General features: G+C 39.3%; 1 protein-coding gene across 1 annotated transcript in view; it reads left to right on the forward strand.

The window, feature by feature from the left end:
* The first annotated feature begins 53 nt into the window (after positions 1-53).
* LOC117290830 (DNA excision repair protein ERCC-6-like) overlaps positions 54-27,828 on the forward strand; it is a 30,560-nt gene continuing 2,785 nt past the window's right edge. The window contains exons 1-16 of the mRNA XM_033772388.1: positions 54-95; positions 4,667-4,784; positions 9,376-9,557; positions 9,873-10,036; positions 10,563-10,688; positions 11,685-11,850; positions 14,541-14,666; positions 15,635-15,727; positions 16,433-16,617; positions 17,669-17,783; positions 18,977-19,107; positions 20,083-20,302; positions 22,815-22,974; positions 24,082-24,271; positions 25,505-25,653; positions 27,065-27,165. Of these exons, the coding sequence (XP_033628279.1) occupies positions 4,748-4,784; positions 9,376-9,557; positions 9,873-10,036; positions 10,563-10,688; positions 11,685-11,850; positions 14,541-14,666; positions 15,635-15,727; positions 16,433-16,617; positions 17,669-17,783; positions 18,977-19,107; positions 20,083-20,302; positions 22,815-22,974; positions 24,082-24,271; positions 25,505-25,653; positions 27,065-27,165 (2,145 nt within the window). The 5' untranslated portion in view covers positions 54-95; positions 4,667-4,747. The remainder of the gene's footprint in view (positions 96-4,666; positions 4,785-9,375; positions 9,558-9,872; positions 10,037-10,562; positions 10,689-11,684; positions 11,851-14,540; positions 14,667-15,634; positions 15,728-16,432; positions 16,618-17,668; positions 17,784-18,976; positions 19,108-20,082; positions 20,303-22,814; positions 22,975-24,081; positions 24,272-25,504; positions 25,654-27,064; positions 27,166-27,828) is intronic.

A 27,828-nucleotide genomic window follows, 5' to 3' on the forward strand; every position in this document is an offset into this window, starting at 1 on the left:
ATACGCAGCAGCGTACCAGTGTTTACAGCGCCTGACTATAATTTCACGAAACTCAAAAACGCAGAGCTGTACAACTTTTGCTGCAAACATTTGAGGTAAATTTTCTCTTGATAATCCTTTAGTATTAGACAAGATTATATCATATTTGGGAGGTCAAGTTATCAGTACGTAATAGCTGGTAGGTGTTTCACTTGAAGTAGACTAGATAATCTTGCCAAATTTTATCGGACTGCAGTCGTGTCGTGGTTTATAAATTATAGTTGTGACTTGCATGACGTGTTCAAGTTGTTGTGTGAATGTAATAATAATAGGGATGTCAAAACGGGTCACGTGACACGCGTAAAAATGGCGAACTTTTTCACGTCCAGTGTCAATGTTTCATCTTCCAAAAATTATTTTAACAAAATGGAGGAGAATAAAATTTTTTTTAACAAAATGAATGTATTAAGACCACTTTGATGTAGTACTTGATTGAATTTGACACTTACTATAATTTTAGTTTTCTAGAATAGGGCAATTTAAATCCGTACTTTGCGCTGAAAACATCGCTTTTCTGCGTCCCGTCGATTTATTAACTTTTTGTTTCCGAGCGTGATGAAGTTTTTCGTTGTGGTTGTAGTCTCACGAAATATGTCCCAATATTGTCATACTTCCCCTTAAAATGAAGCTTAGATGTTTATCTTTTCATATTTAACCCGGGTCAGGGCGATAAACATGATCTTGAATTAATAAAACACCGAACAAATGTAGCGTTTGATTAAACGCAATGAAAGCCTGTCAGCCCGCGATACAGTTGCATACCGTTGGAAAGCCCCATTCGTGATCTAACGAATGACAGCAGTGTCAAAGTTCAAGAACGAGGCAGTTTCCGATGAAAGCGCAATCAACACGAGGGGTTGCTCAAGTTTTATGCACCTATCCGGTACAGAGGTTGTGTATACAGCTAGTTGTCTGGTTTCCACCTCTTATAAAGAGTAACGCATGCAGCACACGGCAAAGCTGTTTACGGGGTGACGTCATTGGGCCGAAACCAGACTATTGTATGCTGCGCAATGGTTTTGCAAAATGGAGACTACAGCGCCGCGTCCCCCGTGAGAAGGCCGGTTTATAGTCGGTCGCGCGATGGTCGCGCGACGGAAGACTTGCGCGCAATCCTAAGACTGAGGCCTAAAAACCATGTCTTTTTATGATCGCGCGTCAAGATTTCCGACGCCCGACCATCGGGCTTGAGTGTGCATTGTTGACGTTTCCAAGGTTAAGATCGGACGTGTGGAAAGTGTCGCAAGTATTGTTTACCAAAATTGAAGAATAACAGCGGGAATTTTAAATTGTTTCTAGAGAAATTTTGGTTGTTTATAGAGTGTATTCATATTATCTTCGAAAAACAAACTTTTGAGTTGATTTTTATACTCTTCAGAATTCAGTTCTCATTTTTTTTTTCAATTTTACTAAACTTTAACTGAAACGTCCAGTAGAGTCAGTGCACAACCTAGCTTCTGTATAAAACAATTATCAGTCTGTAAGTTGGAGCAAATTAAACACAGTTCAGTTTTTCTTTGATTTTTAATTAACATTTACTTTTATTAATAAATAACTTTAAGTTTAACACATATTTTCTACAACAACTGCCCTTATTTTGATGAAAATTCTTGAAACAACAATTACACCTAATTTGCATATTTAAAAAAAATAACAAATTTAATTAATTAACAAATTAGTTGGTGGATATTGTTTTTGCATACATATCCTAAAGGTATCTTGCTTTCCTATTCCTGGTCCAAAAATGAAGGTGGTGACATATTTACTTTTTGAGATATTCCTTTTTGAAAACGTGAGTTTATTATAGAACGGGATTCAAATAACCACCAATTATGCATAATTTGCATATTTAAGAAACAAAACAATAAACAGCATAATGGTTTTTTTTGTTTTTTTGTTAAATTATCTGAAATGAATCTCACTTTCCTATTCCTGCTCCAAAAATGAAGGTAGTCAGACATTTACTTTTCGAGATATTCCCTTTTGAAAACACAAGTTTATTCATTGTTTATTTATAAAACCGGGATCAAATTACCCGCAATTAGGCATAATTTGCATATTTAAAAAACAAACAATAAATAAGATAATGGATTGTTATTGTTGTTCTTTATTTTCTTTTGAGGCACCTGACTTTTCTATTAGTGCTCCAAAAATGAACATTGTCAGACATTTACTTTTTGAGATATGTTCCTTTGAAAACATGGGTTTGTTCAATGTTTGTTTGTTTGTTTAAAAAGCAGTGAAAAGTCAATATTCACACCTTTCACTAATCCCTCGGGACTTTAGGTCTTTCTTTAAAACTTGTTAATTTAAATTCCTAGCAATCAAATTGTTTTATTTCTTCTATTCTCATAAAACTTTTTGCAAGGAAGTAATATATTTAGGTTTTGTGCGACTTGAAACCTTAGTTTGTTAATTAGGACCCTGATAACATTGTTATTTGTTTGTTTATTGTTTACGTTAGTTGCTATTAGCAACGGCCTTGTTGAACTTGACCTGTAAATTAATCATAACTTTGGAATCCCTTGACCGATTTTCTTCAAACTACCACCTAACAACTCCTATCACTGTGTTCTTTCATTATAGCCACATTGCAAAGCAAAAAAAAAAACATTATAATTTCAACTGACATCCCTAATAATAATAATAATAATAAGACTTGTAATGCGCACATATCCACCCTGCTGGGTGTTCAAGGCGCAGTAAAACCAAAACAAACAAAACAAAAACAAAACACAAAGAAAAAACAGACACAACAAAATTAGTCATTGAAAACCTGTGACATAAGATAAGTTTTGAGAAGAGACTTGAATTTTGCGGTACAAACACAAGATCGAAGATTAAGTGGTAGAGAGTTCCAGATGCGAGGCGCGGCTGCTGAAGAAAAAGACCTGTCACCCCATGAGTGTCGAGACTTGGGTTCAATGAGGAGAAGCATGGAACTTGATCGAAGATTCCTTGATGGAGTGTAAACTTGAAGCAGTTCAGAAATATAATGGGGAGCCTTGCCATTTAGAGCTTTGTGGACAATGAGCATCAGCTTGAAGATGATTCGTTGAGAGATAGGGAGCCAGTGTAGTTGTTTCAGAATGGGGGTGATAGAACAGGATTTTCTAGACAGTGTCACAATGCGGGCAGCAGTATTTTGGAGTCGTTGAAGTCGGGAAATCTGGTTGTTAGGAAGACTGTATAGAAGAGCATTGCCGTTGTCAATACGAGAAGTAACAAATGCGTGAATGACCTTTTCAGTGGCACTTTTGTCCAAGTACTTGCGAATCTTATCTTAATGTGGGGGAATGTTGTGTTGACGAGTTAATTAGAATAGACGATGGCAACTTGCAGTGCCAGTCAGTGGAGTGGGCCATGGAATCGGTAGAGGAGAGTGCTTTACATGAAGGTAGTCCAACAAGTTACCTGCCACCACGTGTTCATCCATTTTTACATAAAAAAGGAATTTCTCTATTTATATATTACTAATTAGTCTATTTATTTTGAGTAAATTTATAATTTATTTTATATTTCACAAATGAAAAAGTGACAATGACATAGGGCCTACAGAAGCTTTTCCCTAAAGTCTGACTGACCATCACAGAGCATGGAAGAAGAAGAAGTCTTTGTATAAACTGATGATGTGATAAACTCACCTGAGTAGTTGCGATAACGTAACCCTCCTGCCGACGGCGTAGCCGGAGGGTTATGAGTCACTCCCATTCGATGCAGGGCGAAATATTTTAGTCAACTGATTTGCTCATTTTTTACCACTTTAAAAAATAATGACACAAATTCTATGAACACGAACTTAATCCTCAATGTCTAACGAATAACATTCAAAAACACAATTGAGAAAATATTTTGAAAAAAAGGTAAAAAACTTACCAGATTCCGGAGCGAAACAGTCAAAAATTTCCCAGGTTCTATATTTGAACCTGTCGCTGGTTACCATGCGCTGACCCCAAACGCTGAACCAAACCGCAGGTACCAGCCAATTGAATTGACTACCTGCCGACCGAGCCGCAGCCGAGTTTGACTAAACCATTCTGTAAAAAGGGGTGTTACAAGGGGTGCTGCAGTGTGGCAGTGCTTTAAGTGAGTGAACAGCGGGCATAGTAAACGGACAGCGCACACGCACTGTCGCGCTGCCTTATAACACCCCTTTTACAGAATGGTTTAGTCCAACAGCAATGAACATCGGGAAGTCACAAAATGGCGAAGCGACAGGTTCAAAATAGAACCTGGGAAATTTGTGACTGTTTCGCTCCGGGATCTGGTAAGTTTTTGTACTTTATTTCAAAAATACTTTCTCAATGGTGTTTTGAATGTTATTCATTAGATATTGAGGATTAAGGTCGTGTTCATAGAATTTATGTCATGATTTTCGAAAGGGGTAAAAATTGAGCAAATCTGTTGACTAGCTGTCGAAATTGTACGTGTTTGACCATTTCGCCCTGCATCGAATGGGAGTGACTCGTAACCCTCCGGCTCCTCCGTCGGCAGGAGGGTTACGTTATCGCAACTATCACCTGAGCTGCTTAAAAGATAGTCGCTGTCAGAGTCAGACTCAAGAGAGGTGAGGAATGTAAACTGCAAGTGCAAACTATTAATATTAAATTTGTGATTTTTTTGGCAGATTTTGCGGCTTTGCACTTGGAATGAAGTGTGCTAAACTTATCTGAACTCATTAGTTAGAGGGAATTTAACTGAAAACAAAATGGGGGATGCAGACAGAGAGCATACTCCCCTTAGGGGTAAGTACATGTACATGTTGGTTGTTCAATTTTGTAAATAATATGTCGTCTTGCCTGGGGTGTAGTGAGGGTCGGGTGCAACACCCCCTCAAAACTTGTTTGTAGCACCCCTTTCACAGAATGGTTTAGTCCGACTCGGCCGCGGCTCGGCAGTTCGTCGATCTACATGTAGTAGGCTGGTGCCCGATTTATAAAGCGTTGAGTATATTGAGAAGTCAAAAAACGTGCGATGCAGGGGACCCTTATAGTTTTTAGAAGTACCCCTTATAGTAGGGTCATATCTTTGGATTCCGTGACCATTTTTTTGCTACCTTTTTTTCTCGATGGATTTGGCTTCAGGAACCATTTAAAAGGAAAATAAGCTCCTATGAACCTCTGAAATGTGATAGGAACTTTTTTTATTGCGCAATATTCAAAATGGCCACCGACGCCATCTTGAAAAACATAAATTGTAATAGCTCTGGCACCAGATGACCTAGATGGACAAAGGAGATGTCCTTTTCCACTATATCTGACATGACAAATACACTGGAGTGGTAACTGTAAGGTTTGGGGGCCATCTTGACCTCTAAATCCAATATGGCCGCCGACGCCATCTTGAAAAACATAAATTGTAGTAGCTCTGGCACCAGATGACATAGACGGACAAAGGAGATGTCCTTTTCCACTATATCTGGCATGACAAATACACTGGAGTGGTTATTGTAATGTTTGGGGACCATCTTGACCTCTAAATCCAATATGGCCGCCGGACGCCATCTTGAAAACCATAACTTTTATTAGCTCTGGCTCCAGATGACCTACACGGACAAAGGAGATATCCTTTTCCACTATATCTGGCATGGCAAATACACTGGAGTGGTTATTGTAAGGTTTGGAGACCATCTTGACCTCGAAATCCAATATGGCCGCCGGATGGCATCTTGAAAAACATAACTTTCATTATCTATCGCACCAGATGACCTATAGACAGACAAAAGATATGTCATTTTCCACTAAATTTGGCATTACAAGTCTACTGGAACGGTTATTGTAGTGTGTGGGGATCATCCTAAACCCCAAATCCGAGATGGCCGCTGTCGCCATCTTACAAATTATGAATTGTAATAGCTCAGGCACAAGAAGAGCTGTACAAACAAATATGGTGTAGTTTTCAACTATTTCTGGCATTACAACTGATTCTAACTGATTCAAGCACTCTCGATACATACGGGCAAAGAACTCGCTGTGTAATCCTTGCATTGGCCCAGGGTCAAGATGACCAAGTGAGACCTAAACCAGAAGAACAGACTGTGCCAGGGTTTTCAGGGCTTCAGCCAACATGTCAAAACCAGAGGAAAGTCGAGCAATTTCATACGACATACCCCAACCCACTTGATAAGACGATTTATTTGATGTGATGTGTAAACTTGTAAAGCCAATCAAAGAGATAAAAATGCCTTTCGCAATAATTGTTGGTGACCATCCTGTAAACTTTCCACAAAATCATACCTTTCACGGGACCTTTCCACATCAATATGTCACTCATCTACGCTATATTCAAGAGGTTTAAAGGGATCTGGCATCTTAGATGTTTTGGTTGCAGCGGGTGTCATTGCAGATGGTTCTGTTATTCGGCCCTTCGTGGGAAAAGAGCGGGTTCGATGCCTGTATAACTCTACTACGAGACTGTTCCGTCATGCCAGGACAAAAACACACGACTTGAAGCGTATTTGCTATTGAGGTTTTACTTGCCAAGCTCCGACTTTCAATTAGTGCTCAAGAACTTTCAGATTCACATGATGAACTTAAGTACAATGCTGATCTGATTGACCTACATGATTGTAGTTGACACTCTCTTCAAGGACTTTGAGGGTTCCCAACAAGCAGAATACTGGATTTCCTTCATGGAAATGGTGGAGATTCTGACTCAAAGTACCCATGTCATCAGAACGAGCAACTGGACAGAGTTCAAGTCTTCACTCAACCTCATGCTTCCATGGATGTGAATCTATGACAATGACACGTATGGTCGGCATCCTCCCGATTTTACGGCAGTACTTGATACCCTTCCTGAAGACCAGGTTGCAATCAAGGAATATGGAATTTGCGCACTCAATGATTGGAAAACCATATTCATGTGTCGCCCATGACATTTGGATAGAGCCAACAATGAATAAGGGCTCTAAGCTGAAATCTGGATGACTGGCAATTCCAAACAATGAAAAGCAACTCCTTTCAGACACTCGAAATAGCAAGCATCAGAACTTTTCAATTCGAGAATTGCAGTAAGGATGGAGGAAATGGAGTGTAAAGCTTTGCCCTCTGTTCTCTGGCTGGTCGAAACGTCAATGGAACCATGCGTAAGACACAGAAAAGCAAGCTCCAGCAAAAATCTTACTTCGACTGCCATTCCAGGGCCTGATGTATACACATAGATCATCGATATGGGCCTCATATGGCGCTTGACCATTCCTACCACTGAAGACAAACTGCCAATCAGCAATGTTTTCATGAAATCAGATAATTTCCATGCTCTCCTGAGCACACCTGAGAACAAGGCAAGATCCGCCTTCAAGTTTTCCTCCAAGAAGCTTTCCTAAAAACAGCAGAGTCAACCAGTATTGAGATCTTCTACGTGTAGTAGGCAGCACTGCTAAGAATCTCGCAGGCAGTCTGATGCCAGAGCTTAATATTGTGCCCATGCAGAGGCAGACACTGCCATATTCACCATCTACATTGTGCTTTGTTCTGAAGGCTACTCAGAAGCAGTCATTTTTGATACTGAGAACACTGACAACTTTGTACAAGTGGCATATGTTTCTCAGAATTCATCAGGGCTCATGTGGGTGTATAACGCAAACATCAGCTAATCGGTGCCCGGTGTTAGTGAGATGTGGCAATGGCCACTTCCATCATACCACTTTATGTTCTTTGGGTGTGACAATAACTCTGGTTTCTATGGATCAATTGGGTTGAAAAGTCCAAAGAGGCACAAGACCTGCTAGCAGTATAAAACAGCTCCCTGTGACACAAGAGAATATCAGCAATTTGGAGCAATTTGTCATACGTGTATGGCGATTGTAAAAGCAAGACCCTGGGAGAAGTCTGAGCTGCCAAGTGAAGAGTGCAGGAAAAAGAGCACTATTTGGCTTGTGCCTGACTTGGACAGTCTCTGTCCACACTTGGAGCGTGCATATTAACTAAGTTAAGAAGTCGCCCCCTCACCAATAGGCCATGGGTTGCATCTTGCAAATGGCTTGTGTCTGCCAATCCGTTATACTAAGCCCCCCATTCCCTGATCCATGTCCCTACCAACAAACCCGCAGACACATGACAACAGTGATAGCGGCAGCGTCAGTGAAAAGTGAGATAGGTTGTGATAGTGAAGCTGCTGTGATGTGAATCTTGAATTTAGAGGTAAGGATGGTTCCAGAACTATAAAAAAAACATTTTAAAATTAATTTGTAATGCCAGAAATAGTGGGAAATGACACACTATTTGTTCTAATAGCTCTTCTTGTGCCACAGCTTTCACATTTCAAATTTTCAAGATGGCGTTCGGCGGCCATATTGGATTTCGAGGTCAAGATGGTCCCTTATAATTACCACTCCAGTGTATTTGCCATGCCAAATTTAGTGGAAAATGACATATCTTTTGTCTGTCTATAGGTCATCTGGTGCGATAGATAATGAAAGTTATGTTTTTCAAGATGCCATCCGGCGGCCATATTGGATTTCGAGGTCAAGATGGTCTCCAAACCTTACAATAACCACTCCAGTGTATTTGCCATGCCAGATATAGTGGAAAAGGATATCTCCTTTGTCCGTGTAGGTCATCTGGAGCCAGAGCTAATAAAAGTTATGGTTTTCAAGATGGCGTCCGGCGGCCATATTGGATTTAGAGGTCAAGATGGTCCCCAAACATTACAATAACCACTCCAGTGTATTTGTCATGCCAGATATAGTGGAAAAGGACATCTCCTTTGTCCGTCTATGTCATCTGGTGCCAGAGCTATTACAATTTATGTTTTTCAAGATGGCGTCGGCGGCCATTTTGAATATTGCACAATAAAAAAAGTTCCTATCACATTTCAGAGGTTCATAGGAGCTAATTTTCCTTTTAAATGGTTCCTGAAGTCAAATCCATCAAGAAAAAAAGGTAGCAAAAAAATGGTCACGGAATCCAAAGATATGACCCTACTATTACCACATGTATGCACCAGAAGAAAATTTCTGTGCCACTTAAAGACTAAAGTACAAGGCCTGCAATTGCATGCAAATGTACTGTACTTGTATCAAGTATAATTAACATTCCTCACAATTGGTGAAAAATAAGCTGTTTTTCATTGTCATGTCATCACTAAAAATGGGATAACCTTCGTCGATACCTACACTTAAATAATACAGGCTTGTACGCTACGTTTTTGAAAGAGCAAAGACACCAAGGCATTTTTCCTTGGTAGCCAGGTAAAGGGCACCCTATGAGGAACTTGCAAGTTTCTACTGGAGGATTTCAAGGGCACCAAGGCAATGACCAGGCGGCATGGAGGCAATCGCCTTCTTAAAGTATCAGACCTGAATAACACAATATTTTTTCTACACTCCAAAAGAAATAAGTAACATGCCACGGCTTGAGTCTCGTCAGGGGAGCCTCTCTAAGCCTGGTATAGAGGACCAGCATCGCTATACAACCTTAATGAAGAAACCCCGTCAAGCTGCAGAGGAGGGGCACCCCCGGTTATCATTGGAGCACCTCAACAAGGCGGCCAAGAAAGTTCAGAATAAAACTGAGGTAAACAGAACTTTGTTTAGGGTTGAGAAATTTCAGACTTTTATTTTACAAAATTGTTGTATTCATAGCTTTATTGCCTAAAATTAAGTGTTCTTAAAGGTTTATCATGCAAACAAAGATCTTAAAAAGTAAAAAAGTAAAAAAGATTTTTGATATTTTCCACATTAAACTGTCCATTTAACTTAATGCATTGGGCGGCATCTGACTCATTTTTCTCAGAACGGGTCACATATATTTGTTGTGTTCAAACTACATTTACTTTTTGTGCTGTCTTTTATTTCTGCTGTCTTCTGTTTCTGTTTCTTAAACAATCAGGAGTGTTTGAGAGAGAATGATTCAGGTTTGCATCACGTCGATGAAGGTTTCTACATACGCAACACTCTCTATGAGAAGTTGTACTCCTACCAGAGGGAAGCACTTATGTGGTTCTGGAGGCTCCATCGCAAAAACAAGGGAGGAATTCTTGGAGATGACATGGGGTGAGTTAATAGTGACTCTAAAGGAACACGTTGCCTTGGATTGGTCGAGTTGGTCTTTGAAAAGCGTTTGAAGCCAATTGTTATGAAATGCAAATGGTTACATAGATAATTTAAAAGTAGAATATAATGACCCACACAAACATGCCTCGAAGTTGCATGGTTTTCCTCTAATATGTCGCGAAGAAACCCGGTCGGCCATTTTGTGGAGTCATAATTTTGAGAATGTGCACATCAAAATCTTCGCTCAGCCCCAGCGGCCAGTCTGTCCAGGACCACTGGGATGGGCTAATCGCCTGCACAGATTCTTGTTCAGGAAGTACGTCATGCGTACAGTGCATAGAAATATATGCAGTGTGAGTGTGATTCATGATGGGACTGCGCCCTATTAAACCAATGACAGTGCATGATATGTTTGCCCATCCCACCGCCTTTGGTTAAAGCAAGGCGCTGGGGACGAGCGAAATCAAAATCTTCAACTTTGCCAAACTTGGGGGTTTCATACTGGGATTTTTTTTTCTTCTTCCAGACTTGGTAAGACAATCCAAATGGTTTCTTTTATGAGGGAATTGTTTGAGACGGACCAGGTCAAGACGGTACTCCTTGTTCAGCCAGTGACTCTCATCTTCAACTGGAAAAAGGAGTTTGAGAAATGGTAAGACAATTTTGTTAATAGATGAACACTTGCATCAGGAATAAAGAACGATGTGTGCATCTAGTCACTATAGTACTTTCCCGAATTCTGTGAAAAAAAATCACAGGCAGATTGCTTGGGTGGGATTCGAACCCTTGACCTTTGCCAATCCAGAGCAGAATTCTCATCAGCTAGACAACCGAGATTGCAGTTCAAATCCTGTGTGTGTTAGCAGCGGGTGCCGCAACAATTTATTAGATGTTCGATTTTGCACACATCGGTTTAAAGGTAACAACCAAATAATAGGCATGATATTTTTGTGGCAGTCAGCATCCCTACTTGTTTGTGCATGATCCTATTAACTGTTTGGAAAAAAAATTACATGGAGATAACAGGTGTTAGTTGTCAGATGAAAAGGATGTTTTATTCTAGCCTCTTTCGTAAATGGGCGTAATAAAGTGGTGTTTCAAGTACATGTCACATGTACATGTCACATGATATATTCATGTTTGTTTTTAACCTGACAGTGGACTAGTAGTAATAGCATGGTATCCCTTGCCTAAATTTGTATGAAGAACCTTCAACTTACACACTACTTTAAAGGCAGTGGACACTATTGCTAATTACTCAAAATAATTATTAGCATAAAACCTTATTTGGTAACAAGTAATGGGGAGAGGTTGATAGTATAAAACATTGTGAGAAATGGCTACCTCTGAGGTGCCATATTTTCGAGAAAGAAGTAATTTTTCACGCATTTGATTTCGAGACCTCAGATTTAGAATTTGAGGTCTCAAAATCAAGCATCTGAAAGCACACAACGTCGTGTGACAATAGTGTTTATTTTTTCAGTATTATCTCGCAATTTCGATGACGGATTGAGCTCAAATTTTCACAGGTTGTTTATTTTGTGCATATGTTGAGATACATGTACACCAAATGAGAAGACTGGTCTTTGACAATTACCAAAGGTGTCCAGTGTCTTTAACTCCTATGCCACATGTATTCTCTTCCTAGGGCACCAGCAATCTTTGTTGAATCACACCGCAGCAACAGTGAACTTAAACGAGAGCAAGCCCTGGACAAGGTTCAGCGTAGAGGAGGCGTGCTGTTAACCAGCTATGGTCTGGTGCGAACCAATCATGCACTACTCTCACACATAGATGGAAATCCATTCACTTGGGTAGGTGGAGTGTTTGTTAGGTGTTAGTAGGGTGTTTTCAGATTGTGTACTGTCCTCCTTGAGGTGTTTCTAACCAAAATTAGACAGTCAGCCAAACTCCATTACAAATCAACATGAGAGTCAGGAATTAGCCTCCAAGCTCCAGTAGTGTTTTATTCAAGCCAGAGGTATGACATCAGTGATGAACAAGGAGTGAAACTATAATACAAGAATAGGAACACTATAATGACTACATGTAACGAATGGCTTAAAGAATGCTAAAGCTAAAACGCAATAATACACAGACCTGGACCTCACACAAACGGAAAATTGGCGTGACCCGTGCAGTAAAAACCCGCATGCATATCCCATTAACCAGAAATGATATGTAAGCTAAATGTGTACAAAAATCCATGTGAATTAACGAGGCCTAAAAACCCACAAAAACACCCTTTTATAAGTCCGAAAACAAGGCAAGGAAAGCTTTAAACATGTTAAACTTACAGGCAATGCTTCTCGCAGGCGTTATTGAGAAGGCAGTAGATTGGGATGGATTAAATGAGTTACAAAGTGTGAAAATGTTGGTATAAACTTTTGTCGGAAAATTGTGATAAAGCATGATTCGTTGAATGAACTTGTTGTCAATAGAGGGCGCAATTTAATAAACGGTTAGATGGATCCAGAATAGATTGTTTTGCTCATGAGTTTATGAACTTGGGTAGGTGGAGTGTTTGTCAAGTGTTAGTAGGGTGTTTTCAGCGTTTTTGTTCTCTAAGTGCTTGTTTTTAAATTAAAACAGTTAATTTGTTAACCGGTATTTGTTTAACCGGTGTAGGCATTTTTCATTTCTTGTCTTGTACACACAATTCTGGTCAGGCAGAAATTTTTAGCTAGAAGCCCTATGGTCTCATGGTTTTCCGTCCAAATTCTACCCCTTAGACTGTACAAGTATTTATAATGAGGAATGCTCATGATGTGCCATAAAGTTGGAATAGACCTTATGCATTGACGTCATCCAGCCGCCATCTTAGAGGTAAAACGGTGACGAAACAATCGAGACGCACAGATTTGTACCGGCGGCGCACAGGATTGGCCAATGAACAACCTCCTTTTGACATCTGGGTGAGGGCGCCCTACTGCAATGACATCATGTGCATAAGGTCTATTCAAAAATGTTAAACTGTTGCAGTGAATTCCATTGGACATTTTGATAAGATTGATGTTTAATAGATGTTAAACTTGCATCAAGGATTCAAACTGCCTCTAGCTACCGGGCAATCTCGGTAGTCTAGTTGGTAAGACACTGCTCTAGAATTGCAAGGGTCGTGGGTTTGAATCCCACCCGCAGAATATGCCTGTGATATTTTTTCACAGGACTCGGGAAAGTACTGAGTATACAGTGCTACCACACATCGGTGTATTTAAAAACAAATATAAAATAACTAGACATTGAGAGTTTGTGAACAAACTCTAGGTGTTCGGTTTCCGGGAGTAAAAGCCTGGTGTAAAAAACAAATGTTGCAACTTGCTGCGTCTCAAGATGTGTAACAAATGATCAAAATTGCAAAAATTGTGGAAACAACACGATGACGTCATCATGACGTCATTCCAAGTTCAAGAAGTTAAATTGTCCTTGACTAACAATACACCAAGTTTCACCTCGGTTGAACTTTTGGTTTGGCATACACACAGCTTTGAAAAGTGCACCTTTAAAGCAATACCACGTGACATATGATGATGTCATCAAGCTTAGACTCCACATATAAGTTGCTATTATGAGGGAGATTATGTACAAGTGTATTTTGAGATGTTTTTAATCTGCCGCTAGAGGCCGCTCTTACATTTGGTGACATAATCGGTATTATTTTTTTTAAACCAGACCTTTGCCAGAGTTGTATTCTGTAAAGGTAAAGCATCAAAAGGTGTATGTATCAAGCCAAAAGCCATTACAAGACGCCTTTTCAAAGTATATTATACAGGTACTACCAGTAGACAGGTCAAAAGGTCACAAGAAGGTCACCAACATAACCGTTTTTGTAAAGTACGTAAAGCCCTTCAATATAGATCGAAAACAGACTATACCGAAACTACACCATGCGTTACATGGGGCCAGATGAACACATGTATGCACTACACGAATGTGTACGCTACACGTGTTGTGTGTGTAAAATCTTTACATACGACCAAGTAGGGAATTTCGTAGTTCTTTATACATGAATATTTGAATTTTCACTATCGATTTTGAACCGGAAGACAAGATCAAAATGGGGTCATGTCTGCAAGGCGTTTACAGAGTTTTTAATGACCTTTCCGATGATATATCGATTGTAAGAATCCATCATGTGGATCAAAAGTTATGATTTTTTGAAATAATAAACTTTGAATTTTTATAACTCAAGAATGGAAGACGTCATCATGACGTAACCAACACAGTATTCCACTACTAATGCTTATCTAAGTATGTGCAAAGTTTCAAGTTTATACGAGTTTTTAAAGTGTGCTTTTGTTAGAGGACAAGGGATGGAGAGAAGAAGATGAAGAAGTAAAAAAAAAAAAAAAAAAAAAAAACAATAACAAAGGTGTTCGGAGCTATGCTCTGCTCCGAACACCTTATAAAATAAAATAAACTAACAAAAATAAGAGGTGTTCCGGGCTGTTGGCCCGAACACCTAATAATAATATTGATGTTATTGTTTCTTTCCAATCTGCAGGACTATATGATTCTTGATGAGGGACACGAGATCAAGAATCCCAGTAAAACCACCGAAGCAGTGCACAAAGTACCAGCGCACCACAGACTGATTCTCACAGGCACTCCTATACAGAATAACCTCAAGGTAGATGGAGTTAATGCATTGGACACTTTCGGTAAACAGTATTGTCCAAAGGCCCACACTTCGTGTATCTCAACTTATATATAAAATAACAAACCTGTGAAAATTTAGACTCAATCGGTCATCGGAGTCAGGAGAAAATAGCGGGAAAACCCACCCTTGTTTCCGCACGTTTCGCCGTGTCATGACATGTGTTTAAAATAAATCTGTCATTCTCGATATTGAGAATTGATAATTGTTTTAATGTTTTCTCAAAAAGTAAAGCATATCATGGAATAATATTTCAAGGAAGTCTTTCACCATTACCTTCTGTAAACCCTGTAAGTTATTTGTAAATCTGTGAACTTTAAATTTTTGTTCTGTTCAGAAAGTGTCCAATGGCTTTAAAGGCACTGGACACAATTGTCAAAGAAAGACCAGTATGCTGACTAAAGTCCGGTTCATTCTTCCTACGAATGCAAATGTGTAGCGAATATTGACGTCACAAATTTGCAACGAATAATTCGCAGCAGTTCAACTCTCTTGCGAGTATCGTGCGAAAGGAAGGTTGTGACATCAAGTTCACGTCAAAGTCGCATTCACAGAAAGTATGAACTGGGCTTTAGTGTATACAAACTAAGGCTCTTTTGGTCATCGAAAAAACACTATTGTTGCACAAATTTGTGTGCTATCAGATGCCTGAAAAAGGGCTTGAGGCCTGAAGTCTTTTTCAGATTCAAATATTTTTGTGAGAAGTTACCTCTTATCTCAAAAACTACATTACTTCAGAGGGAGCCATTTATCGCAATGTTTAATACTAATTTATTTTATGAGTAATAACCAAAAGTGTCCATTGCCTTAAACATTAAATGGTATGCTGAGCATACATGTGCATAGCCACAATCATGGCTACACTTTTTTGTCAAGCTCTGATTTAGAAAAATAAAAAATTTGTTAGATTGCTTGTCACTATAGATTTCTTTTATTTTCAGGAACTGTGGACGTTAGTTGACTTTGTAACACAAGGCACATTGCTAGGCACATCACAGACCTTTAATTCCGGGTTTGCTAACCCCATCACAAGAGTAAGTAAAATTTAAGTTTGTTATTTGTAATTTCTTTCAAAAGTTTGATAAATTGTTCTTGTATTTTTGTTTGGATTGAGAGCAAAGGTGGATTCAAAAGATATTTTAAACAAAGGATAGAATTCTTACTATAACTTTTATTTGGCAGGAGAAAAGGCCTTTTACTAACAACATGAACAATGATTATGTAACTCGATGCAGACGAGACACTAGAGATTCTTTAGAGAGGAACTACACAGCTTTAATACTTGGCTATATCAGGATTTTTTTAGTATACTCCTGAGCTAAAGTTCTAAAAGAAGAAATTAAAAAAAGAAGTTCCCCAATGCAATTTTACCTTCTATTGAATCGTTTGCAGTACCCACTGCTAAACATAGGATTTGAACTACCTCTAGCCACCGAGCAATCTCGGTGGTCAGGTTGGTATGACACTGCTCTAGAATTGCAAGGGTCGTGGGTTCAAATCCCATCCGATTAAATATGCCTGTGATTTTTATTCACAGACTCGGGTTAGTACTGAGTTTACAGTGCTAACACAAATCACTGTATGTGGGTAAAAACCAAAAAGTCAATAAAGTTCAAATAGAGGGTAGAAGAAAAAGACTCGGTTGGGCCTCAGCGCACAATGCTGCACTGGGCTAACCAGATTGTCTTTCGTGATGATCAGAAGAGAATAAACTGTGTATATTTCTTTGATGTATTTAGGCAAGAGAAAAAGATGCCACTGAAGGAGAGCGTTGTCTCGGCACTGAGATGGCTAAACGCCTGCGTGAATTGATCACTCCATACTTTTTGCGACGCACAAAGGAGGATGTCAAAAAATGCAGAGACACACCCATTAAGAATGCAAAGGTTCCAAAAGACCAGGGGGAAGATGAGGATACAGAACGGTGAGGTCAAAGGTCAACAGTAGTGTGGTGCTGTTTTTAAAGTCCTGAGAGCAAGTGCGCTCAATGGTTAACTACAGGTTGACTATTTTTATTTGAACCCAGGCTGGTCGACCATTGGTTGACTACTGTGGTCGACCATGTGGAACGAGCCTCAGGACCATATGGTTTTTTTGCATGGTCCCAATAGCCTGTTCCATGCTAACATGTGTAGTGTGCAGAAGGGAACAATTTGCAATAGATGCCATCTTTACGGGCAAATTGCTTTTTGGCTTGCAGGGATGTGTAGCGCTCGGTAAATTAACGCATCCGTGCTGTTTACTAACCAATCAGTCAACGAGTTTTGTGAAATGTGCTTGGCTGTCTGTTGTGATCACCAACGGTCGACTTAATGTTCACACCCAAACTTGCTCCAAGGTGACCATAAATATCGCCCCATATGACATTGCCTTAATAGGTTTTTATTTTTTATTTTTTAATTAACAAGACTTGCCCTGTCCATGTGTGTGTATTACAAACCTATTGTTTTAAACAAATAGATTTTAAATAGTCCTGTGTGATTATTATTATTATTATTTATTCAACGTCAACAGTACAAGTGCAGAAAACAAGGCAACAGTGTAAGAGAAAAAAAAAAAAACTGAAACGACAAAGCTACAAAACATTATGAAAAAAAATAAATGGAAAACAAATAAATGAAAAATAAATAAATAAGCTAATTTAATTAATTCGTACCAGAGCCCAATTTCATAAAGCTGTTAAGCAGAAAACTCTGCTCAGCAAATTTCTTGGCTAAAAAAAAACAAGAAATGGCAGGGGTATCATTCACTGCAATTGTAATTGTATCGATGGTGTTCTGGCTGGTAAGCTATTTTTGCTAAGCATAAGTTGTTTGTGCTAAGCAAGTTTTTTGTGCTTTCAAACTTGATGAAATTGGGCCCATCTGTTATTATGTTTCCTGTTATGATGGTGGCCATGTTAGGGTTCCTGCAGCATCAGATAAAAAAATATTTAAAAATGTATTCTTATGTTGTGCCTATTTTTCTATTTTCAGAGTGCCCGAGTTCCCCACATTGGAAAAGAAAAATGACTTTGTTATTTGGTTACCTCTGACTGGCCAACAGATCAAGATCTATAGCGATTTCCTCAAACTAGACGAAGTGAAAGAGGTAAATTTGATTCCCTCAACTTGTTGCCTTGGATCGGTCGGCCATTTTGTGGAGTCAAAATTTTGACTCCATAAAATGGCCGACCGTGTTAGCTGTAACTGTGCAATTTCAAGACAATGTGTGGATCATTATATTCTACTTTAAAATTATCTATCTAACCATATGCATTTCATTACAAACGCTTGTCAAATACTAACTCGCCCGATCCAAGGAAATGTGTCCCTTTAAACTTGTCGAGGCTGATTGGTCTAGTTCACCGGACCCAAGCTCGGGTGTTGTCAGCAGCAGAGAGTGGGTTCGATTTCTGGTCATGACACTTGTGCCATTGAGCAAGGCACTTAACCATATTGCTCTGTAAAAGTTGGGAAGGTAGTGCAATCTGCTCTACAAGCCAGGCTCCTAGTGGATGATACCCATGCCTAAATCCTTACAGACTGTGAAGGGGGTAACCCTGTTTCAGTCCCAAGAGAAGGTAGTGCACCCTGCTCTACAAGCCTGCCGTCGATTTCACAAAGAGTCAGGACTCATCTTATTTCGAGTTAGGATGAGTAACTCGTCTTAACTTAGGATTAATCTTAAGGTCTGCATGCTACAGTGCAGGGTTGGGACTCGTCCTATGTCCTAAGATTAGTCTTAAGTTAGGAAGAGTTTTGTGAAATCGACGGCAGGCTCCTAGTGGATGATACCCATGCCTACATCCTTACAGACTGTGAAGGGGGTAACCCTGTTTCAGTCCTAATAGGTAGTGCACCCTGCTCTACCAACCAGGCTCCTAGTGGATGATACCCATGCCTACATCCTTACAGACTGTTGAAGGGGGTAACCCTGTTTCAGTCCCAAGAGAAGGTAGTGCACCCTGCTCTACCAGCCAGGCTCCTAGGGGATGATACCCATGCCTACATCCTTGTAGACTGTGAAGGGGGTATTCCTGTTTCAGACGCAGGAGTAGGTGGCACTGTAGACTGAAGGGAGTAACCTTGTTTCAGCCGCAGGAGGTAGTCGAGTTGGTAAGACACTGCTCGAGAATTGCAATGGTTGTGGGTTGGAATCCTACCCGAGTAATATGCCTGTGATATTTTTTGCTAACAGACATCGGTGTATGGGTAAAAAACCAAAATTAATATTGTACTTTGTGTTACAAAAAGTACCCAGACCTGTTAACCAAGGCTGTACTAATTTCTTGAATGTTCTAGCTCTTGATAAAAATGAAAAGCAGTTCCACGCTAGTGAAGGTGACGACACTCATGAATCTTTGTGATCACCCCCGCCTGCTGCCTGTCAAAGCTTGTAAGAAACTAGGCATAGAAACAGCAGATAATGAATGGTAAGTTAAAACATCTACAAGCGTGCATTTTTAATACTTCAGGATTTCTATTGATTAAGTTTGTTGTTGAATGTTTTTAAGAATGTACTCCCGTTGTTATAATTCCGTATTTTCTAATTTTTTAGTTTGTCTATTTTTCCATGTTCAGCGCCCTAGAGCATGTTTACATGATTAGGGCGCTATATAAGTTTGGGTATTATTATTTGGTATTATTAAGCCTCACAAGCCAAGGGAAGGCTCAAAACGTTCTTGGTGTGTCGTGGCCTGGAGCAATTAAGAGCACAGGAGTCCTCCAGCTCTTTTTTTTTTTTTTTTTTTTTTTTTTAGCAGAGTGTGGGTTTGAGTCCAAGTCGTGACACTTGTTAAGCAAAACACTATTATTGCTATGTCCTTCGGATGTGATGTAAAGCTGTTGGTGCCATGTCTTGGGTAATGCTTGTAAAAGGATTCAGTGCACTTTTCAACAAAAGAAGGGATTCAATGCTGGTTCTAGCCCCATTTTGACATTTTTTATCAGGACGGAAGTTGTATTTTGTCATTTAAACATAATAATAAAAAAATGCAAATTTCATCCCCTGGTGGCCTGTTTTGTTGTTTCTCCAAACTGATGTTTCTGACAAATGGCTCATTGAGCTTGATCGCTTCACAAATGTGTCCCTGAGCAAGACACTTAACTATACTTGCTTTTCTCCACCCAGGGGTAAATGGGTACCTGTGAGGGCAGAGATGGTTCTTGTGATTGGTTTAGCCGAGTAGCGCATATATTGCGCACAGGCTGTATACTCCCCAGGGAGCTGAGATGGTTTAAGGAATGATTTAAGGCCCAGTGACCAGGGGTAATAATGTCGGAAGCGCTTTGAGACACCCCTCGGGCGTGAAAAGCGCTATATAAAAACGAGTTATTACTATTACTATTATTATAAGAATTTTTTTTATTATTCAAGTTTTTAAAAAAAAAATTATTTGATTTTTTAGTAAGAAAGAGGAGGACGATACAGACTCAACTGCGCCGAGCAAGAGTTCAGCGAGCCACGCCCTAAACAACATCCCCGATGAGAAGCTGATGGAGGAGTCGTCCAAACTGCAGTTCCTGATTAGACTCCTGACCAACCTGAAACAGGAGGGGCACAAGACCCTGGTCTTCAGTAAGTACCGCAAGATGCTGGATATCATCGAGAAGGTCTTGAAGAATCAGGTTAGATGTGTACCCAAAAAATACATGTTGAGATGGAGAACTTCTGTTTAATTCCCACTCGAGTAAACTTTATAAAAAAATCCATGGACTAAAGAAGAAGATATAAATTCATTTCTGGGTCAATTGAGGGTAAATTTGTTCATTTTCAAAGTTTTAAAGGCATACTATGTATGGATGTAAATATAATATGTCCTGGCCTCTTTTTACATTTCATCCCATTTTGATGGCAAAAAAACTTATTTCTGTACTTTCTCAAAATGTATTTTTCATTTCAGGCTATTTTGCCAATGTTCAGGCTAGAGTTTACAGGCTAGATCATAGAATAATATTGAAGTCTTATATAGCGCACATATTTACCAAACAAGGTACTCAAGGCGCTGAGTGTATACAAACTTTCAGAAAGATAGGTTATTGTAGTGATGAATTCCGAGACCCAATTATGTAGCACCTTATATGGGTTTACAAGTTGCTACGGCGCATTCAGCAGCCACAGCCAGGAACACCGGGGCAGACCCCTTCTCTTTTCGATAAGCGCACTGGGTTCTTTTACGTGCATTACACAACACATGGGACCAACGGCTTTACATCCCATTCGAAGGACGAAGCAATGGTTAAGTGTCTTGCTTAAAGGATTTGGGTTTTTTTTGTAAACACAATTTCCACAGATTTGCATCAAACTTACACCGTTTGAAGATAATGATAGTAGAAAGCGTACCTTAAAATATTAGTTGCTGAGGTGCTGTAGTTTTTGAGAAATGAGTAAAACAGTGTCATGAAAATACGTTTTTACAGTCGACTCCCGTTATAACGAGGTCCGCCGGACTGGCCCATTTTCCTCGTATTATCCGAATCTCGTCTTAAACGCAGCGCGCTAAATATAGATGCATACGTTATCATTGTGCATGCACACAACACGTGTACATGTACATGTACTTGCATATACATGTACATGACATAATGGCCGCACGTGTGTACACACAGATGCATGACAGAGCTGCAATTGACTATACTACTGTGTGGTGCATAGAGTATAGTACATTATGTGCGATGTACTGCACAAACAAGCACAACGCGGGGATTATAAAACTGTTTTAACTAAGTTGGTTTAGTTTTAAATTAAATTTTAAAATCAATTTACATTTTACAAGATTGATAAAAAGTGTAAGATTTTAACTTGCGTTCATGTTGTGGGAAGTTTCTCTTACAAAACTTAGGTCGCCGGCAGTTTATTGCCAATGCAATTAACAGAGTCTTGGTTTTCATTGGTAACCACCTGTTTAACGCTGGATGGTTCATTGCTGCTGCGAGACACCAGGGGAAATCTTACTGCTGCAATGCATACTGCACACGCTGTGAACATTTTCAGTCAATAAAATAAAAGCTGGATTTTCATTGGTAACCACTAGTGTAATATAGAAGGTTCATTGCTAACGCGAGATACCAGGGAAGATGTTCTTTGCATGTGTGTGCATGTGCAATACACTCGTCGCAGCAACAAAAAATAGAATCTTGATTTTCATTGGTAAACACTGTGTCATGTTAGATGGTTCATTGCCAATGTGGGATACATGTACCAGGTAAAATCTTGCTGTTGCATTCAATAATATTGATCACACAACTAGTTTTGATTGTAAGTTGCGGGTGTTTTTTTTCTTCTGAAAATTTATAATGCGCTTATAAACTCAGTGGATCAGTATCTTTTCTTAAGATTTCTCCAATGTTTGAACCATGCAAACCTCCTAATCCCACCATTGTCCGGAGTTTGGAATTAACAACCTTGCTTGCTGACTCGTGACTCCCGATTTCGGATTAGTGTTGCTAGCGGTAGCGTCCACTTAACACCTCTATTGTATGTCTTAAAAGCCACAAATAACGACTTTACCAGCTGTACAGGTATTTCCTTTGTTGGTTTTTGAATTGTTCTCGTTATAGAAGGGTTTTAAACAATGTTTTGCTCGTAATGGGTCTCCCAAATTACCTCGTTATAACCGTGTTCTCGCTACTACCGTGCTCGTATAATCAGTATTTTAATGCATTGAAACACGCATGGGGCCGTTCGGGACCGGCAAAATACCTCGTATCAACCAGAACCTCGTTACATGCGAGCTCGTAATAACGGGAGTCGACTGTATATGCTAAAATAATTTTTGTCTCATGATCACTGAGACGAAAATTATTTTCATAACATTTTTTTACTCATTTCTCAAAAACTACAGCACCTCGGCACGTAATATTTTCAGGGAAGCTTTCTACCATCATTATCTTCAAACTGTATAAGTTTAATCTAAATCTGTGGACATTGTGTTTTTTGTCCTACAAAAAGTACATAGACCCTTTAAGAACACAAGTGTCGCGGCTGGGGATTCGAACCCACACTCTGCTGATCGGAGACACTAGAGTTTGAATTCGGTGCTCTTAACCGCTCGGCCACGACACTTCCACATGAAGGGAATGCATGCACCAGGAAGGATGACCTTTTCTCTATTAATCCCCAACATATTTTGATCTTTAGAACTTCCAACTGGAGCGTATTGATGGAAAAATCAAACTGGATGATCGGGAGAAGCGTATTTCATCATTCCAGCAGAACAGCGAACTATCAGTGTTTCTCCTGACAACTCAAGTAGGAGGAGTTGGTTTGACTCTAACTAGTGCTGACAGGGTAGTCATATGTAAGTGTCATAACTCATTCAGTGCTTTTTTTTGGGGGGGGGGTTGTGTTTCGAAACTAGAGTACCCAGCTTTTTTAGGTTTTCAAAATTCTGTAAAACAAATTACCCAATAAGTTTTTCTAACCAAATAAGAATTGTAAATCACAAAGTCAATGGTATTTCTTATTTTAAGTTAGAATGCCCACTTGTGATAATATGTAAATTATGGTTTGTACATGTACGATTGATGACATATTTTAAAGAAAAATATCGTACATGTAGGAAAGGAGCATCTTTCATAAAACATATATAATAGATAGTACATGTACGACCTGGGCACTGAAAGAGTTAAGTATGATCTTTAAAGGAACGTTACAGAATTGGTAAGAAACACAAATCGTGAAGATCACAGATTTACATAAAACTTACACGGTCTAATGATGATAGTAAAATGCATCCCTTGAAATATTTTTTGTCTGAAATTTCATATTTGATGAGAAATAAATAATCTAATTTTGCGTTTTGGAGTTAATCGCTCAGTGAGCGGTTTATTCATTTTTGTTTTGGCATCGATGCAACACAAAATTTGTAATCGGTTTTTCACTATTCTCTCGTGACCCAGATGGCCGATCAATCTCAAACTCCTACAGGTTTGTCAGTTTATGTATATGGTGGATTACATAAATACTTACATTGCCAGCAACTGTTTTGATAGCAAAAACCAATTCTGTAATGTTCCTTTAAGTTATCTCTAGTATTAAATTTCATTATCTATAACATAAGAAAAATTACTTCAAAGAATAAAAAGGCTGTTAGCTCAAGAGTTTGAAGAATACTAATCATTGTATTTTACTATACATTTGTCGTTTTCGAGACGAAAGCGTGAGGTATCAATGTGTATTTTCCAGCCGTCCAAACAGATAAGCAAGACAGTTCTTTTCAAACCAAGAAGTCTCCTGATGAATTCTAAAAATCTACTCCGCGGAAGAGAAGTCTCCCAAATTTTCCAAACATTTATTCTGCGATAGTAGAATATAGCAAGACAAGTGCTCAAAAGAACATAATCTTCACAGCAAGTAGATATACACATGGTATTGAAAGCATACTGTTAAATTCACTTCTACACAGATGATCCAAGTTGGAACCCAGCCACTGACAGCCAAGCCGTTGATCGTGTTTACCGTATCGGTCAGAAACGCTCAGTGGTCATCTACCGTCTCATCTCATGCGATACAGTGGAGGAGAAGATGTATAGGAGGCAGATCTTTAAGGACTCATTGACCAAACAAGCTACTGGAACCTCCAAAAATCCATTTCGGTAAGAAAGACAAATTGGTCTGAGCGCATTTTGTCAAAGCACTTTTGATAGTTTTCTATATTTTCAAGATACAATAATGTTAAAGGCACGTTTTGTATTCTCACTTAGTCTGTCCCAACATATGCATAATTAAAAAATAATGAACACTCATTGCACAAATTTGTGTGCTTTCAGATGCCTGAGAAAGGGTTGAAAGCCTAAGCCTTTCACAGATTTAAATATTTTAGTGAGAAATTACCTCTTTCTCAAAAACTTTGTTACTTCAGAGGGAGCCATTTCTCACTTGTTGGTACAATCCAACCTTCTGTGTGAATCTCTTTTGGGAGGAGTGTTACACCTATTTCAGACAGACGCGCCAGAGTCGCGCCGAACCAAATAGATTAGGAGCGACTCTAGGTCCACCCAAATAACTTTTTGTTTCGGACAGGCAAACTTAACATAATATTTACAGTGGCTCGGCTCATGACAAGTTCGACGTCTGAAACCAAGGCGCTCCAGAGTCATTCTGAGCGACTGCAACAGACGATCTTTCGACTTCTGGCGCATCCAGTCGCGTCTAACTGTTTCAGGCGCCAAATTTTCATGTACTTAATTCAGAATTTGGTTTGGCGCAGCTCTGGAGCCCCTGTCTGGTGTTGGCTCTTCTGAAGATAAGCAGAGTTCAATGTTCAAAAAAGTCTAGACCACAGCAGCTCTTTTCTAAGCCAACACTCCAACCAAACGAGATTTACACTCGGTTGACCCTCACGCATTCTCAAAAATGCATCCCTGTCGAGTATTCTTTTGTTCTTTACTTTGTCCTTGTACTTAACATCCTCCACATAGACAACAAATTGTTTGTGAAGCACCCCAGTCTTTAGAATTCCCATGGAGTCCTTTTATTTTTCCTTTTTTGTTTTGTCCTTGGTCTCCTTAAGGTACCGACTATGAGGACTTGGTATACTTGCTTCTTATTTTCCACACTATACGAAGCTTCAAACACCACTTAGAGAAGGGGTTCGCCCCGGTGTTCCTGGCTGTGGCTGCTAAATGTGCCCTACATGTAGCACCTTGTAAACCCTTATAAGGTGCTACATAATTGGGTCTCAGAATTCATAACTTTCAGTAACCTCTCTTTCTGTATAAATGTATATACTCAGCGCCTTGAGTACCTTATTGGTAGATACGTGCGCTTTCAAGACTTTGATATTATTATATCTGATCTTCACTTCTGATCATTCGTTTGATCACCAGCTACTTCTCCAGGAAAGAACTACATGATCTGTTTACCCTGGATGACCCTCACTCATCCTCCACACAGCTACAGCTGCAGGATATGCACGCCGCCCAACGCAAGACAGACATCGAGCTTGATGAACATATTGTTTTCCTCAACTCACTAGGTAATCAACTACAAAACCCAAATGTGTCCTCTGTAGATTTTATCATGGTGCAGTAATTTTGTTTCTCTTTCTTTCAAACCAATGTAACTAAACTGAGGCTAGCCTGAACATCTGACGTCACACTTCAAGGCTCGTGAATAACGCCAGAGACCTGCCTCCAAACCGGCGTGTATATTCACCTTTGACCTACATTCATTTCACATAGAGATATGCAGTCAAATTCTATTGCGGACATGACAGCAGTGTACTGTTTATGCATGGAAAGCTCAAGTCACTGCACGTATCCATTGATATCATTGTATCCAATGGAATCACTGGATCTGAGGAGCAGGGACCTGTCTTTATCCAGGGGCCCAGTCTAAACTGAGGCTAGAAGGGAGTATAGTCTGGTGTGCCTTTCAGTGTCATTGTGTATACAAGGAATCTGACAAAGATGGCTGCAGTGTAATGGCTGCAGTGTAATGTAAACAGTTCAAGTTTCATGGGTATTTTAACCTGGCACTCCTACGTGATTGTGGATTTTAATAGAGGCAATCATTTGAAGTGCTTGCCTAACCCCACCCCTTCCACCTCGCACACACTTGCCAAATAAAAACAGCAAGTGATGCAACTGAGTTTACATGTACAAATAACTGGAATTAAACAATTTGGTTGCCCTGTTTTTGAAAGTTTTAACAAGATCTGAATGAGACCAAACTCTATTTGAGAGTTAGAAATAAACTCACTGAGGTCAAAGGAATACTTGTCATTGTCTATTATACAAATAATGGATGTTTATGAGTGCAATGGTGTGAATATGTTCATGAGTTGAAAGATGGAATGTTCCATTTAACGAGGCGGAGCCGAGTTGATTGGAACATTCCAGCTTTTAACTCATGAACATATTCGCAACATTGCACTCATAAACATTCATTATTTGTTTTATAAAACATCCAAGTAGATCTTTGTGATTTTGATTGGAAGATACAACTTTCAAAACAAACAAAGCGTAGGTTTACAATTTTTAATTGTGAAATTACACCCGTTTCTCTTTAGGTCGGCCTGTTGGATTCAACAGTCACAATGTGCGTTCTGTACAGCTATTTTGAGACACACAGAAGCCGAATGTTAATAATTTTACTAATATGCCTTGCAGTAACACTGCTGCATTACCAAAGACACACGCACGCAGTGATGTTTTTACTCAGCTTTTTAGCGTGCAATAGTACTTTTCGGATGGAACGAAAAAGCACGGCGAGTGACTCAGCGTGCAATGGTACTTTTATTTGCTATCACGTGACGGACAATCCTCCAATCAAATGACAAGGATCTGCTTGGGTGTTGTATAAATTGTTACAGTTGTTTGTGGTTTACGAGTGCGTGCACGTCTTCATTGTTATCAAACATTTGTCAACCTTTACCCCATGTGTAGGTATTTTTGGACTGAGTGATCATGACTTGATGTTCTCTCAGGAAGCAGACACTGAGAACCAGCAAGAGCAAGAGCAAGCTGCCAAGTCCGTCCAGTATAAAGTAAGTTATTGTCACACACGTTTTTGGGTGTTTTTTTATTCTGTAGAGTTGATTGCAACTGTTTTGTCAATGGCTGACATGTTTTATTTTACCTTTAATTCCTCTGACAACTGATATTTATAGCATCAAATTCAGGTTCTGGACGTTAAGTCACCAGAGTATGGGTTCGAATTCCGATCATGACACTTGTGTCCTTGAGCAAGATACTTTACTATAATTGCTTTTCTTCACCCAGGGGTAATAATGGGTACCTGCGAGGGTAGAGGTTGATATTGTGAATGATTAGCTTGGAGCGCGGTCTCAGCACCGACTGTATACTCCCCAGGGAGCTGAGAAAGATTAAAAAGGATTGTTATTTGCCCAATGACCAGGGCACTAATGTAAAGCGCATTGAGACGGTTATTGTTATATGCGCTATATAAGAAATTATTGTTATTATTATGATAGTGGAAATTAAAGCTTTACTAATATTATTATGTAGACAGCATTTTGTTTTTATTTGAGGTTACAGTATGCCTAAATAATAACTTTGGAAGTCACACATTTTCAAAACAAATGGTTATGTGCTACAATGCTCTCCCCATGCACAAGCTTGTGTATAGTTTTCCTTTTTTTTCTCCCCTTTTAGACTTTATTCACAGAAATCATAAAATAGAACCATAT

Source organism: Asterias rubens, chromosome 5, assembly GCF_902459465.1.
Source record: "Asterias rubens chromosome 5, eAstRub1.3, whole genome shotgun sequence".
NCBI lineage: Eukaryota > Metazoa > Echinodermata > Asteroidea > Forcipulatida > Asteriidae > Asterias > Asterias rubens.